The sequence below is a fragment of the Sinocyclocheilus grahami genome, unplaced genomic scaffold, assembly GCF_001515645.1.
Source record: "Sinocyclocheilus grahami isolate Dianchi unplaced genomic scaffold, SAMN03320097.WGS_v1.1 scaffold189.1, whole genome shotgun sequence".
NCBI classification, from domain to species: Eukaryota; Metazoa; Chordata; class Actinopteri; order Cypriniformes; family Cyprinidae; genus Sinocyclocheilus; species Sinocyclocheilus grahami.
In genome coordinates this window covers 1,394,310-1,409,784 of record NW_015505368.1, presented here as the reverse complement: position 1 = coordinate 1,409,784, position 15,475 = coordinate 1,394,310, and the positions used below count along the sequence as shown (strand labels likewise).

At 36.3% G+C, this 15,475-nt stretch overlaps 2 protein-coding genes across 4 annotated transcripts in view; both read right to left on the bottom strand.

The window, feature by feature from the left end:
- Positions 1–8,542, bottom strand: part of LOC107594710 (mitochondrial 2-oxodicarboxylate carrier) — a 109,305-nt gene extending 100,763 nt beyond the window's left edge. Inside the window, exons 1-2 of one of the 3 annotated variants that reach the window (XM_016284869.1) lie at positions 8,344–8,542; positions 8,053–8,134 (exon numbers count right to left, since the gene is read on the bottom strand). In XM_016284869.1, coding sequence (XP_016140355.1) covers positions 8,053–8,119 — 67 coding nt within the window. In that variant the 5' untranslated portion in view covers positions 8,120–8,134; positions 8,344–8,542. The other 2 variants (XM_016284866.1, XM_016284868.1) reach the window with 2 other exon arrangements.
- Positions 8,543–11,274: 2,732 nt separating this feature from the next.
- Positions 11,275–15,475, bottom strand: part of plekhh1 (pleckstrin homology domain containing, family H (with MyTH4 domain) member 1) — a 48,158-nt gene continuing 43,957 nt past the window's right edge. Inside the window, exons 25-28 of the mRNA XM_016284873.1 lie at positions 15,344–15,473; positions 15,103–15,186; positions 13,472–13,618; positions 11,275–12,475 (exon numbers count right to left, since the gene is read on the bottom strand). Coding sequence (XP_016140359.1) covers positions 12,293–12,475; positions 13,472–13,618; positions 15,103–15,186; positions 15,344–15,473 — 544 coding nt within the window. The 3' untranslated portion in view covers positions 11,275–12,292. The remainder of the gene's footprint in view (positions 12,476–13,471; positions 13,619–15,102; positions 15,187–15,343; positions 15,474–15,475) is intronic.

The window sequence follows — 15,475 nt, the reverse complement described above, 5'->3', positions numbered from 1 at the left end:
ATATCTCCCATCTCATCAGCTCTGCTTCTACCCACATACTAACAAACACCTGCTGAGCCATCAGATTGTGAGTATTACACGCCACAAAACTATGATGAGAGCATCTCTATAATAAGCTGCTCATGCGATTAAGTAGACTGAAGCATAAAATTGCAACTATAAGTTTAAAATGTATCATTTTAATCTAATTATACAACAGCCGCATAATGCACTTGGTCATTTAAGTCACACTTAATGTATACATTTTTTTTGCATTGGATAACAAAATCTCAAGTGCCACGAGTAAACCTAAACTTTCTCAGAACATTTCCTTTTTTTTTTTACACCAATGACCAGACACCTATTTTTGTCTTTATATAATAATAATGTTTTTAATTTCTAAATTAATTTGGCTTTTTGTGGGGGGGGAGGGGTGCTGTGAGGGTTATACAATTTTACATGATGAAATTGGTAGCACTTTATTTTATAGTCCTGTTCCTCATGTACATACTATGTACTTGTTATAGTAATTACAATAACTAGGTAATAACTAGGTACTAACCCTGAACCTACCCCTTAACTTAACCCTACCCCTACCTTATGACCAGTATTTTCTCAGGCACACACTGCAAAATAAAGTGAAACCAAAAATTTTAATTGTATTGTATTATAATAATATAATATTTTATTAAAGGAAAACCTGAGTAGGTTGGCATAACTACTCTTTATTTTTATTATAACAACATTTCTTAGAAAATAATATTTTTTATCATATTTTTAAATGTAATGTGGTGTGACTAATCTAAACCTAATAATGACTACTCAAAACCATAAATTATATTTATGAATGAATTAACTCATGATATTTGTATATTTAAAAAAAAGAACCTTTAAAAAAAAATTTTTTTTTTACATACCGATTAAAATGAATAAACTGCGTTTTTGTCAAACGCATGCCATATTTAAGTGTGACATGTGCAAACACTTAGAGGCCACTGTCTCTACAAATAAATGAACATGAACATACAGAACACTACATTTCTCCTTGTTTTTTCATATGCATATATGATTAAAATCAACAACCTTCTGAGTCTCATCTGCAGAGACGACAAAGCTGTCGTTGTGTCCTGCCGGGAAGTTTTATCTGGGGAAAGCATCTGTCATCTCTCATCAGAGGCTTCTGCCGCCCCAACGCTGCCACAGTCAGCAGACTGATAGCTTAACCTTTCCACCATACTGCACTTCAAAACGAGCAGAGAGCCCCTAGGATCCCTCAGAATGTGTGGTCTTCTCTCTGCACCACTGATTTCTGCATGCACGTCTCATTCTGTACGAGACACTGCACGAGGATAAAAATGCCTTTTCCCTTTGCTTCTGATCTCACTTATTCCACACTTAAAGTACATATCATAAATGTAATTAAATCTGAGATTGGGTGGGTTGGAAAAAAAATTACCAAACAAAACATTTCCCCAAGCAATCAAAACACAAACAGACCCACAAAAATGGCAGCGACCTGCACATAATCACAGTGAGACATTTCCTCTACGCCAGGCATTGCCATTCACTCACTGCCATTTATAAACATTGAGAGGGACAAACAAGGAAAGTGCAGGCAATGACAGGCCGTATTGGTCTGGATATGAGCTGATAAATTGGTGGCTGTGGAAAAAGTGCCCCTTGGGCTCCATCTATTCAGCCAACTGAGGTGGAAAGGGCTGTTTTCAAAACCACCCCAGAGCCTGGCTATGCATGACAGAGCCTGACACCAGAGCCATACTAGATTCCTTTCTACATGGGCGGCAATGGGCTCCTGGGAAGAAACAAGTGCTCACGGAGGAGATATATCTCCCATCTCATCAGCTCTGCTTCTACCCACATACTAACAAACACCTGCTGAGCCATCAGATTGTGAGTATTACACGCCACAAAACTATGATGAGAGCATCTCTATAATAAGCTGCTCATGCGATTAAGTAGACTGAAGCATAAAATTGCAACTATAAGTTTAAAATGTATCATTTTAATCTAATTATACAACAGCCGCATAATGCACTTGGTCATTTAAGTCACACTTAATGTATACATTTTTTTTGCATTGGATAACAAAATCTCAAGTGCCACGAGTAAACCTAAACTTTCTCCAGAACATTTCCTTTTTTTTTTACACCAATGACCAGACACCTATTTTTGTCTTTATATAATAATAATGTTTTTAATTTCTAAATTAATTTGGCTTTTTGTGGGGGGGGAGGGGTGCTGTGAGGGTTATACAATTTTACATGATGAAATTGGTAGCACTTTATTTTATAGTCCTGTTCCTCATGTACATACTATGTACTTGTTATAGTAATTACAATAACTAGGTAATAACTAGGTACTAACCCTGAACCTACCCCTTAACTTAACCCTACCCCTACCTTATGACCAGTATTTTCTCAGGCACACACTGCAAAATAAAGTGAAACCAAAAATTTTAATTGTATTGTATTATAATAATATAATATTTTATTAAAGGAAAACCTGAGTAGGTTGGCATAACTACTCTTTATTTTTATTATAACAACATTTCTTAGAAAATAATATTTTTTATCATATTTTTAAATGTAATGTGGTGTGACTAATCTAAACCTAATAATGACTACTCAAAACCATAAATTATATTTATGAATGAATTAACTCATGATATTTGTATATTTAAAAAAAAGAACCTTTAAAAAAAAATTTTTTTTTTACATACCGATTAAAATGAATAAACTGCGTTTTTGTCAAACGCATGCCATATTTAAGTGTGACATGTGCAAACACTTAGAGGCCACTGTCTCTACAAATAAATGAACATGAACATACAGAACACTACATTTCTCCTTGTTTTTTCATATGCATATATGATTAAAATCAACAACCTTCTGAGTCTCATCTGCAGAGACGACAAAGCTGTCGTTGTGTCCTGCCGGGAAGTTTTATCTGGGGAAAGCATCTGTCATCTCTCATCAGAGGCTTCTGCCGCCCCAACGCTGCCACAGTCAGCAGACTGATAGCTTAACCTTTCCACCATACTGCACTTCAAAACGAGCAGAGAGCCCCTAGGATCCCTCAGAATGTGTGGTCTTCTCTCTGCACCACTGATTTCTGCATGCACGTCTCATTCTGTACGAGACACTGCACGAGGATAAAAATGCCTTTTCCCTTTGCTTCTGATCTCACTTATTCCTCTACCAAACATCTAGAGATATTGACGTTGGTATGAACATGTTCTCAGGACTTCAGCGCCTGGAATAGAATGTGCTGGCCAGCTATGTCGGACTGTGGTAAGGATGAGCAGTACCACCTGCCATGGTGTTTTGCCCGAGCGTTAGACAGTGACGGGCAAATGAGAGGTTGGAGTGTTTATGGAATGTTAGCAAAGCCACTGGCTAGTAGCCATTGCTCTTGTGGGAAATGAAATCAGTGCTATTTGATCACATCATATTAAGTCCAGAGCGAATTTGAAGTCCTGAGACCCATTTTGGATGAGGCTAAAACCTTCAGAATAAGAACATGAAGTTGCGTTTCATTTTTGTGAGGTGACGGAAAATTCATAACAGAAACCAGTCCATTGGATTGGACGGAAAAATGACCTATGTGATGCAAAAAGCTTCTAGATCAAAAGTTATACCATCACCCGTTCCATACGATTCTCCTACATAATTATAACGAAATAAATCTTCTCTATTACTATAAAAAGCTTTCAATTTTCAGCCTCAACCTCCACATGGAACGTCATGGCTTGGTGAAAGATTTATAAAGGCTGGAGAGAAGGAAAGAGAGGAAGTGAAACTTCAAAATAGCTCTCTACTGCCACCTATCAAAGAGTGTGGCAACTGCAAGCAAGACGGTTGACTAAAACAACCCCATTATGAGAGAAAACAGGGGGAGTCCAGTCAGAAGAGTGAAGTGATTATTATAACATTATGACAGCTTAAGATTTAGAGGCTGACCAAAAATTTTAGTGGACATGTTATCTGGTTAGGATGCAGCCTTTTTCCAAGGCTGGAAAAAAAAATCCCCAATCAAAGTGAGGATTTAATCATGGATCAGATCAATCTGAAACAACCCTTGCGGCACCATTTAATTTTTTTTTTTTTATGATTCAGTCCTAAAAAGCTTCTCTGGCCACATCTTCTGTTAAATTAAGATCCTGTCAATCATTCAAAACTAATTTATAAACCAGTCAGCATCAAATTGTGCAATAATCCCCTCCCACTTTCCTGCCAGCGCCCATCCTCTGCCACATGGTAACATGAGTGAACAGGAATTCAAAACTAGGGCACTTTTCCATGACCCAACATAATTTTTTTTATATCTTTATTCCATTGTATAATTGCCCTTATTTCAAACATAATGGAAACCGCTTAATTTCTCCCCCCCATCCCTTCTTATTGCCTCTTGATTGTGACATCTGTGTCTGTCTTGATTTTATTGGATGACGCGCTCCTTTTGAAAGGATAATAAACGTGTAAACAAATTCAAAACAAGCCTTTCTCCTAAGCTTTGGTTCTTATTATCAAATTGTGCGGCCACCCTTGACAATGTCCCCCTCCTAGGCAATGTCATCCTTTTACAACTCAAGATCAGCTATAATCAAAAGTGTCTATAAATTTGAGCTTCTCTAATTAAGGTCTCCTCGCAAAGCGCACAAGCGGGTGACCGGGTAGGGAACCTTCCCAAAAAGACTCAAATTGGCTCCCAAGCACAACAAATCACATTATGATTTCAGCTCTTGCCCACGCACCGCTCATCTTGAGCCAGTTAACCCAGCTGAAGAGGCTGTCTCGCTGCTGCAGACCTGTGCTCTGACTACCTAAAAAAGCCTGCAGTCGCATGGTTCTCTAAACATGCTGAGGGAGAAACACATATGTAAAATCAATGATGGCCCTTAAAAAATATTTGCATGCTAAATTAAATATTTACTTAAAAATTTAATCATTGCATTGCATTAAAAAGTATGAACCTAAATGGCATCTGCAAACAAATTTTGTCAGACATTTAGTCAGAACTATCTTCGCTTTGCTTAGTAATTTCTGCAATTGCTTTGAACATTGTCTGTAAGGTAGTTTTTTAATGTTTTTGAAAGATGTGACATGATTACCAAGGCTACATTTAATGAACAGAATTGTTCAATAGAACAGCATTTATAAATGTATTTTCTTCTGTTGAAGAAAAGTATTAATTTCTTTAAAGAATGCATCGACAATAATATTTAGCACATGCATGCACATAAACCTAAAAAAAGTTACATAAACATCGACATGCTCAATCAAAAAATTTTTGACTGTTGTTTTTGACAGTACTTATTATGCTTATTTATAATTCAAGCTTTTCTACTGAAAAAAAATCACTAGGTTTGTAATTCTCTACAATTTAGCGTCTCAGATTAGATTCAGTTAAAAGATGTATATATTACTTTTGGACTTGGATTCATCTATGACGTTAGTATTTGACCAAAAGTCCTCTGAGATGTTTGCTTCTTCTTCACATGAGAAACCAGGCCGACAGCAGAACTGTAACTCTGGGCAGAGATTCACCCAAAGTTTCCAGACAATATAAAGCCAAAACGGGACAATGATTTGTCTCTCAAACAGAGCAAAACACAAGTCTTCCACCACAGTTAAGTCATTGCAAATTACAGCATGGCGGATTGAGAAACAATTACAAATTTAAAGTGCAGTTAAAGAGCTAAGAGAGAGCTCCTTGGAAGGTTATTTTTAGACCGAGCTTTATGGGAATATGTTCATACGAGACTTTATGATCAATGCAATGTTGTGATCACTCCATCAAAAGCTCTTCTCCAGCCAAAAGACATATCAGCATTCTGCGCTAATTACAAGGTCGAACAACAGCCAACTGGACAGCAGTCCAAGAAAAAGGGAATGCTTATACGCAAATTCATGCACACACAGTGTAGCATCTACCGTACAGTTTCATTTTCCTACAGGGTCATTCAAACTATGGCCCTTGACTACTTAGACTAAGTGCTCAATTAAGCATAGCTTGTTAGCCGGTTTCCTTTCCAGCTATGTTATTGCTGCCATGTGCTGTATTACGGTACTGTATGTAAATACAGTGTGTTCGGCCAGGATGATGGCAGATCTCTGAAATCTCTGACATAGTGACTCTTTTTTTCCTTCACTCAAATTTTGTTTTCATGTTATGTCCACCTGATTTTTTCTTTATATGAGAGACTGTGTAAAAAGTGTGAAGAATTGAACAAAGTAAACAATGTGACACATATCGAAATGATATGCGTCTTGGATTTTATACATTGTGAAACATGGGTATTACGTACCAAAATGAACCTGGACACAAGTTTGCACTAGATTGTGGAGAACCATTCCCCTCCTCAAACACTTTGAGGAATTTATTTGATCAAAGACATGAAGGCTGAAGGTCAAGTTCACCCTTGAGAGGATCTTGATGTATCTCAATGGAAACACTTATTTTAATTCTTATCTTATTATTTGCAATTCAACTGTAAACGTTATTAGATTTACAGGCATTCAATTACTTCATTAACTAATGGCAAGATTTTAGAAAGGCCGCATTAATTAATAATAGTTCCTATGTGGCTTCATCTAAAAGGAAAGTCGTTTCAGAGTCAAGAAGTTGCTATTTAATGAAAAACTATGAACAGAAATAATTTTTCTTCACGACACAAGTAAACAGGGTCAACTTTGATTTCATGACGACTTTAAAGCCAGAGTTTACCCTCGCGTTAGATACGCCAAGATTTCTTCAGAGAAAATTCACTTCAATGCATTTCAAAATGAGCTAATTTGCTTGACGTGAATCTTCGCCAAAGGCATAAACGTCATTCAAACACTGAGAGAGTATGTTTTATCAAAAATGAATGTGGTTAACATTAACATCGTTGATTAGATCACCATCGTGATCAGGCGATAGAGCATATTGTATTTATTGTAGCCAGTTCCTTTCAGTCTGCTCCAAAGGCCCTCATTTTAATAATTTCCCCCGGAAAATAAGTGCGAGCACTAGCCCAGACATAGCCTCCCATGTCGAACAATCATAATCACGCTACTCTTACCATAACACCGCAATTATCCTCATTGCTTACAGCAACACAGCATGCATGATGGATGAGTGTGTGCGTGCTTATGTGTGTTTGAGCGAACCGTCTACAGTACAACCGTCTCCCACGCATGTCCCCATCTGTCGCAGCTCCTGTGCTCAGTTCAGCGTGCGACCTCCATAAATCATACCATTAAGATAACGTCAGCGGCCCCTGGCTGGCTCGTACATTACCCAGGCAGACTAAACTCCATCCCTTCAAGGCCCCGTTTTAACAAACAGCTGACACAACAGCGACAATTCATGTCCGGCTCATGCAAACAGTAGTTCAACAGTAGTTCTTGTAGGCGTATGGGACTCAGAGGAGTTTTGTTTTATCCCCAGAAGAAAATAAACCATTCGTGGTGTAAACAAATGCATATTGCGCCCATTTGAGAGGTGTTTGCTCTTTTAAGAGTTGCTTCCATCAACTGCAGGTACCTGTGGGAGGTATATGATCTGTTTGGAGAGTCTAAGCTCCTTGCTGCATATGTTACCATTATACTTCATGCCTGGTTGCAGTCAACTGATTTCTTGTGACATTATGATCCTGCACATTTCCTCCAGCGGTAATTAGTCGTAGCAGTCAATAAATCTCCTCTGTTTGTTTTTGTAATGTTTATTATGGTTTAATTGCGTTTTTGCCCGATTTCGAGAACGGTTTTCTACACGTCGACGAGGGCAGCCTTTAACACATGCCCCATTTTCTTTGTATATCCCTGAATGGAAAGGCTGTGAGGGAGGGGAGGGAGGGGAGGGAGGGGGTGAGGAAGCAGTTTTGGAGAGTCAGTCCAAACCTGAGAGAAGCCAAGCACAGACCTGATCCAATCCCAGTGACCAGGTCATACATAAAGTAACATTTCACTCTACCCAGCCTTAACTGGTGTTGAATGCGACACTTTACGAGTTGGTAAACAAAGTTTGTGGATTGTGTGAAATAGAAACTAGAAGCGCGTCGTAACTTACCTGCAGACCCGCCCGCTGTGATCTGGTGAGACGCTTCTCTCAGTAAACTCTGCTTTTTAGATGTCATTTTCTGATTCCGGGCCTGTGTTGAGGAAAACAAACAGTTATAGCAGCGTTGCCATGTTTTAAACCTCTTTGTTATTTCAAACGTATTTTAGTGTATTATTATTTACGGTCTCGAGGAAATAAAATGTGTCGATAATGAATAGGCCTAGAGTAGTCTGTTATTATTTTAAGGTGGCCATAAGCCGCATTATAAAGTGCTGAGGACTGCAGGTGGTTAGACCTTACTTCAGTTTGGGGGTTCAGTACAGTTTGTTTATTGTAGTTCCTCGCTTTGTGGAGAAGCAGCGGAAGTCCGAAGCTGGCCCGACACGCGGCGTCCTGGCGCGAGCTGAAGTGAAGGGTTTCAGTGTGTGAGCGCGCTCTTGGGCAATGCGAGTTAATTTTAGCTCAACTCTAATTCAGTCAGAGTTCAATGAGGACGAATTATGTCATATAATACAAATAATACGCTCATAAACAAAAGATATTGCTTATTTACCGTGGCCCTAGATGTAGGCTATTTCACACTGAAACATGTCATGGGGATAACAAAACACCATAACAAGTTGCATCTGCAAGCACATATTGCTAAAGCTTTTTCCTGGGCCATTTTTCAGTTATTTTAATAATTTACAAAACATTTCCTTAAGAATTTTTAACAATTTCCTGTTTTGAAGTCTCAGTTAGCTTCAAGTTCACACGTTTCCTAGCAGATAACCAAAAGACGTTTGTCTTAAGTTTTAACATTTTATTTCATGTTTTGCCTTTTCAATTAAAACCTAATATTTTTTTTTTGTTAAATTTTAGGCTTGTGATGTTTATACACTTAAACATAAGTGCTAACTTGTTGGATAGTTTATGTAATCGTATTCATGCATTTTATTCCATACGTTAACTGTGACTTAAGTGTCGAAATACTTTTACTTAAATACTTATTTAAAACACTTGTATTTTAGATAAAGTCAATATAAATTGTTCTAAGTTGGTCTTAATCTTCAAGCTAAATGTTCCATCATTTCACAAATGAAAGCCAGAATAAGTTATAAATTTACTACTGTACTATGCCTTATTGTCCTGACTATGTCCAAGCACTGAGATTGGCTTTTTCTACAATCTAATACAATGTAGGCTAAATAGGCCTACAACTTTTTAAGCACCAGCTATACATTACCAGTCAAAAGTTTGGACACACCTGCGCTCTGGTCATTCTTTCAGCTAGTGCACTGGGGTAATATATATATATATATATAAAATTATGCTGGGTCAGACAGTGGAAAAAAATAGATGGTGATAAATAGTGGATTAGAAAAAAACTGAATGTGAATAAAACAATGAAGTTAGCTGATATATATATATATATATATATACACACACACACACACATATGTGACCCTGGACCACAAAAATAAGGGTCAATTTTTCCAAATTGAGATTTATACATCACATATTTGGCCAAGATACAACTATTTGAAAATCTGGAATCTGAGGGTGCAAAAAAATCTAAATATTGAGAAAATCGCCTTTAAATCTGTCCAAATGAAGTTCTTAGCAGTGCATATTACTAATCAAAAATTAAGTTGATATATTTATGGTAGGAAATTTACAAAATATCTTCATGGAACATGATCTTTACTTAATATCCTAATGATTTTTGGCATAAAAGAAAAATCAATTTTGACCCATACAATGTATTTATGGCTATTGCTACAAATATACCCCAGCGACTTAAGACTGGTTTTGTGCTCCAGGGTCACGTACATACATATATATACACACACGTACACATGTGTGTGTGTGTGTATATATATATATATATATATATATATATATATACATATATAATTAATATAGATCTATATCTAAAATAAATATATACCTTAAAAAAATTTCAAACATTGACTGTTAAAGAAAATGTCATGAATAAGAAATCTGTAGATGACATGCAGATATGTCATTGTATTTTGTTTCTGATGCTCAAATTCTTAAGTTTTAAAACAGAACTCTGAGGTTAAAATAATTTTCTTGATGTCTCGTAAACTAAATGCTGTCATTTAAAATGTGTCTGGGATTCTTTCAAATCATATAGTGAGCCACGGCTTTTTTTCTTCCTTTGCAGAAGGCAACAATGAAAAGCAGGCTTTCCCTAATTCAATGTTACAACTTGCTTAGAGAGAGTCTTGGCCGAGTAATGAGCGTATTACCGTATTAGCTTCGAACATACACCTTTTTTTCCCCATTTAATTTTCGAATTGTGAATTTATAGCAAGCTATTGGCAGGGAAATGCCATTAGCACTTTGACCTGCCTGGAGTGAGAGAGCAGACAAAACCCCACCCCGTCTATAAACCTACACGGTGGCCAGCAAATCTGTCAACTTTTTCAGTTATTCATCTTTTTTATTTATCTTTAAGTAATTCTAAACAAACTGTTCTGTAAATTTGTATGAGACTTTGCTATGATTGCTAAGGGCACACAGAAAGCCTAAAAGAAAATGACTTCTTGATAATATAATGGAATAGAGAAGTATTTTACACACAGATGAACATGAAGAGTTTAACAATAGTCAAACTGTGCATAAAGATAATATAATGTCAACAAATCCTTGAAATGAAATGCAAAAATGAATAAAAAAGGAAACACCAAAACAATTCATTTTTTATTTGCAACAACCTCTATATGCACATAAAATGTGAAGTTCTCCTAAATGTTTTTACCACATTTTTAGGCTTGGATTTTAACAATTACAAAAGTGATACACTTTCTAGGCCACTTGAAATGCTTCAAGGTTTCTAGAAAAGAACTGAATAAACACAAATTGGTTAGACTAAAAAAAGCAAAGTTAAAAAAAAATGACAAAATAAATATTCAAAATGCAGAGACAGTGGTTTGATTCATAGAATAATTCAAGTCATTATTACAGCTCTTTTTCAAAACTCCTCCAATCTTTCAAAATCTGCCGTATTATTGGTACAGTGTGTGTCTTTACCTACTTATTATCAATTATCAGTTTCTGAAACACTCTTGATAATTATTACAATTTTTATTTTATTGAACAAAGTAGACTATACTTGTATTTATTCTTAAGTTTTATGAATAATGGAGAAAAAAAAGTTTAACATTTTCTATGGTTGAAAACATGCACTTTATGGTAAATATGCTAAGACCTAATGTTTAAAAAAAAAAATCTAATAAAAAGTTACGTCATAATAATATCAGTATAACTATGGCCATTCTCAAGCTACAAACTTCACGAAAATATATGATCCTGCACATATTAACGTCATGTTGAGAAATGTGTGGCTGTGTTCTTGTTTTTTTCTTTATACAAGAGGCAAGGCTATGGCTAGTGAGCAAATATGAAGTAGCCTAAATGTGTGCCTTTCTGCAACTACTGTATAACATAAAACTTGTCACTACATGAACAGTTTGGCTCAGATTAAGCATTATGTTTGGTAGTACTATGGAAAATGGCACAAAACAAATGAGAAAAACTTTTAACCCAAACTCTATAACTTCACATTTCCTGCTTGGATAGATGAGAAGAATTCATCAACCCTGTTACACTAATAGACTGCTCTTGAGTCATGTACCACATAAGACTGTCCTTTATATACTGGTTATCTAGTTTCCGCTAAATGTGTATTAGAGATGATCTGTGTAATGTTTCTACACATTCTGATATTCACTGTATAAACTTCAATTGACTGATGGTACCATTAATTAATGTACCGTTACACAAAAAAAACTTTAACTAACTAAACATTTAAAAATTCAAACAAAGACAGAAATAAAATCATGTTACGCACAAATGAAAAAGTCAAACCGTGCCTTTAACTGGACGTCCAGTTTAAAAGCTCTAATTCCTTAAAAATGAACGCCAAACTTTTTAGCATTCAAGAATGAAATACTCTTGGATCTGCTCTGACTTTGTGGGTGATCTTCTCAGGGTGGGTCTCTATGAGTTTCCATTTAAAAACCCACTTTGCGATGTGTTTATTTTTTGTATTTGGTCTACGAACAGTGTGCAAGTGGTGTCTGTTTTGCACAATAAATAACTTGTGCAGTTTATGGTCTGAAACTTCAAACACAAAATCTTTGAATTGTTTCCCAAAGTCAATGATCTAAACATTTCCTAAAATGTGTTATTATTTGCTTGCAGACCATGTGATGTATCCAGCCACCTGGAGACTGAGGTTTTAAAGGAGAGTGGGGCCATTGGTGGTGTATGTCATTGAGGGGAAGTGTCGGCTGTCAATGTCCCAGAGCTTCCTGTCTCCTTGAGGCCCCAGCGCTGAGCCTGGAGTCTGGTTTCCGGCCCCTGGTAAGTTGGATGTCCAGCAGTTAATATAACTAGCCATGAGGAGCGTCAGTTCCAGGATCTACAGCATTGAAAGAGAGAGAGAGAGAGAGAGAGAGAGAGAGTGAACCAGGAGGTCTTTAGTAGATGAATATTTCAACATTATACTTGCTCTTACTGTAGTAAGTTGGATGTCCAGCAGTTAATATAACTAGCCATGAGGAGCGTCAGTTCCAGGATCTACAGCATTGAAAGAGAGAGAGAGAGAGAGAGAGAGAGAGAGAGTGAACCAGGAGGTCTTTAGTAGATGAATATTTCAACATTAAACTTGCTCTTACTGTATCAGGCCAAAAAAGACACAACAAACCACAGATATACGAGCTCATTAGCACTTCCTGTATCACGTAATCCTGTATGAGTGAAACTCATTGAAAAACCTGTTTTTATCATTGGATGTCTTTCAGATAGTGGTTTCAAAGGGGGGTGTAGGAGTTCAACTCAGGTTTTAAGCTGTTTTAAAGTTCTGATTTCACCCCCCACACACTTCAGATCAGATTTTTAAGATGGGTCATAAAATTTAATGCTAAAAGCACCACATCAGAATTCCATCTTTACTGGCTTCATTTGGAAATGCGGTTAAACTGTGTTTTACCTTTTGTGACTTAGCAGGTCTTACCTTTGGTTTAGCCATTGCAAATAAAAGTTTATCCACAGTCTTCTTGCCCAAAGCATGCTCTTTAATCTGGCTGACCACTAGCATGAAATCTTCCTTGCAGCCGCCGAAGGTGATCACTGACTGGTATGGATATGTGACTAACAGGTGCTGAAGAAAAGCAGAGCACACAAATTGAGATATTTACAAAAACAAATATGAACACTACTGTTTTTTTTTTTTGCAAGAAATTTATACTTTTATTCACCAAAGATGTATTCAATTTATCAAGCAAAATGATCAGATTTTTAAGATGGGTCATAAAATTTAATGCTAAAAGCACCACATCAGAATTCCATCTTTACTGGCTTCATTTGGAAATGCGGTTAAACTGTGTTTTACCTTTTGTGACTTAGCAGGTCTTACCTTTGGTTTAGCCATTGCAAATAAAAGTTTATCCACAGTCTTCTTGCCCAAAGCATGCTCTTTAATCTGGCTGACCACTAGCATGAAATCTTCCTTGCAGCCGCCGAAGGTGATCACTGACTGGTATGGATATGTGACTAACAGGTGCTGAAGAAAAGCAGAGCACACAAATTGAGATATTTACAAAAACAAATATGAACACTACTGTTTTTTTTTTGCAAGAAATTTATACTTTTATTCACCAAAGATGTATTCAATTTATCAAGCAAAAGTAACAGTATAGACTTTAATATCGTCAGAAAATTTCAAATAAATGTTGTTCTTTTGAACTTTCTGTTCATTAACGAATCCTGAAGAAATGTATTATGGTTTCCACAAAAATATTAAGCATCTCAACTGTTTCCAACATCATAATAATAAGAAGAAATGTTTCTTGAGTAGCAAATCAGCATATTAGAATTATTTCTGAAGAATCACGCGACACTAAATACTGGAGTAATGACATTCACATTAATTACACAATAAGTACATTTTAAAATATATCAAAATAAAATACAGTTGATAATAATAACAATAAGTCATAATAATATCAATAAATTGTAATAATATATCACAATATTACAATTTTTTCTGTATCTTTTCTGTAAAAGGCGATTTTTTTTGTGAGCTGGTGAGAATAGTGAGTGGATGAAGAAGTTAAAGCAAAAAAGATATAAAAATAGAAAACAGAAAATTACAGAGTCTGCCTGACCTTGTTTATTCTTTCTCAAAACAATCAGACCTCTCCAAGTGAGAATACAGCCAACTGGGCAAGATATCAGGACTACAGCTTTTCAAACAAGCACACCTGCCAATATGGCCCTCTAAGTGCCAGATAAATATAATATAGTTCTTGAAACCTAGAAAATGGAAAAACTAAACTAAACTAAAATAAAATTTCACTGAGCCAAGAGAGGGTGATAAAGGTCTGAAAGGAAGTGCACTTACAATAAAAGTCCAGCAGGTATGTGAACAGGAGGGTTTAAAGCAGAAATATGAAGCTCATATTTTTGTTAAATTGCTAAATTGTTCATTCGAGGTAGAACTACTTTTCTACATGGATAAACATAGTTTATCTGGTTACTTGTAACAACTGGTAATGTGCGATCAATGTTTAATAAAAAAAAAATGGTGGGGATGTCATGGAACTGTGAAGGCTTTTGAATATTACTTAGATTCTGATCAAATAATTTGGTCTATATGATATATTGGTTGAGATCAGTAGCAGTATTAGCTTATTTTTATTGTCAAAACAGTATGAGATTTAATCCTACATTTTCTTGGAATTAGCTCTATGTATTGTACATGTTTATACATATTTACAGAGGTACTTTACAGTTACATCATATTCCTTGTTACTGTTACATTTTTATATTTGTGGTGCTGCACACTTTACTTATAGGCTTTCATTAAAAGAGCTTTACTGTAAGCATGTTCTTTATTTGTTTTTACAACCTGAGGGAGCCTAAATTATTTTCTGTGGTAATCAACAGCACACTTAAGAGCTTAAGTTGTAAATGACCCATAATATTCCTTTAATGCAGTCTTACTTTCTGAAGCTATAACTAGAGCAAGTATCCGCATTCACTCACCATTGTGTAGTCCAGAACACTCAGCCCATCCTCATTAACAGCCAGCCACACTCGAGTTTGCTCCAATGAAGAGGGAGGCAATGGCTGTGCACCAACAGGGTGGGAGTAAAAGGAGAAATTCTGTCATGTTTTAACAGCCCTCTTGTGAAAAATACATCTGAAAATCTTTCTAGAAAATAGCAGTCAGTTTTATCAGTGGCTAAGGAAACTGTCATCTTATCTACTGTACATCTGATCTTACCTTGGCACTGAACAGCTTGGCCCCAAACAGAGGCCACTTGCGGGCCACGGTCAGGTAGATTCTCACACATTCAGAGGCTGTGCATCCACGAAGGACAGACCACTTAGTGGCCAAACGCTCAGCGAGTTCCCT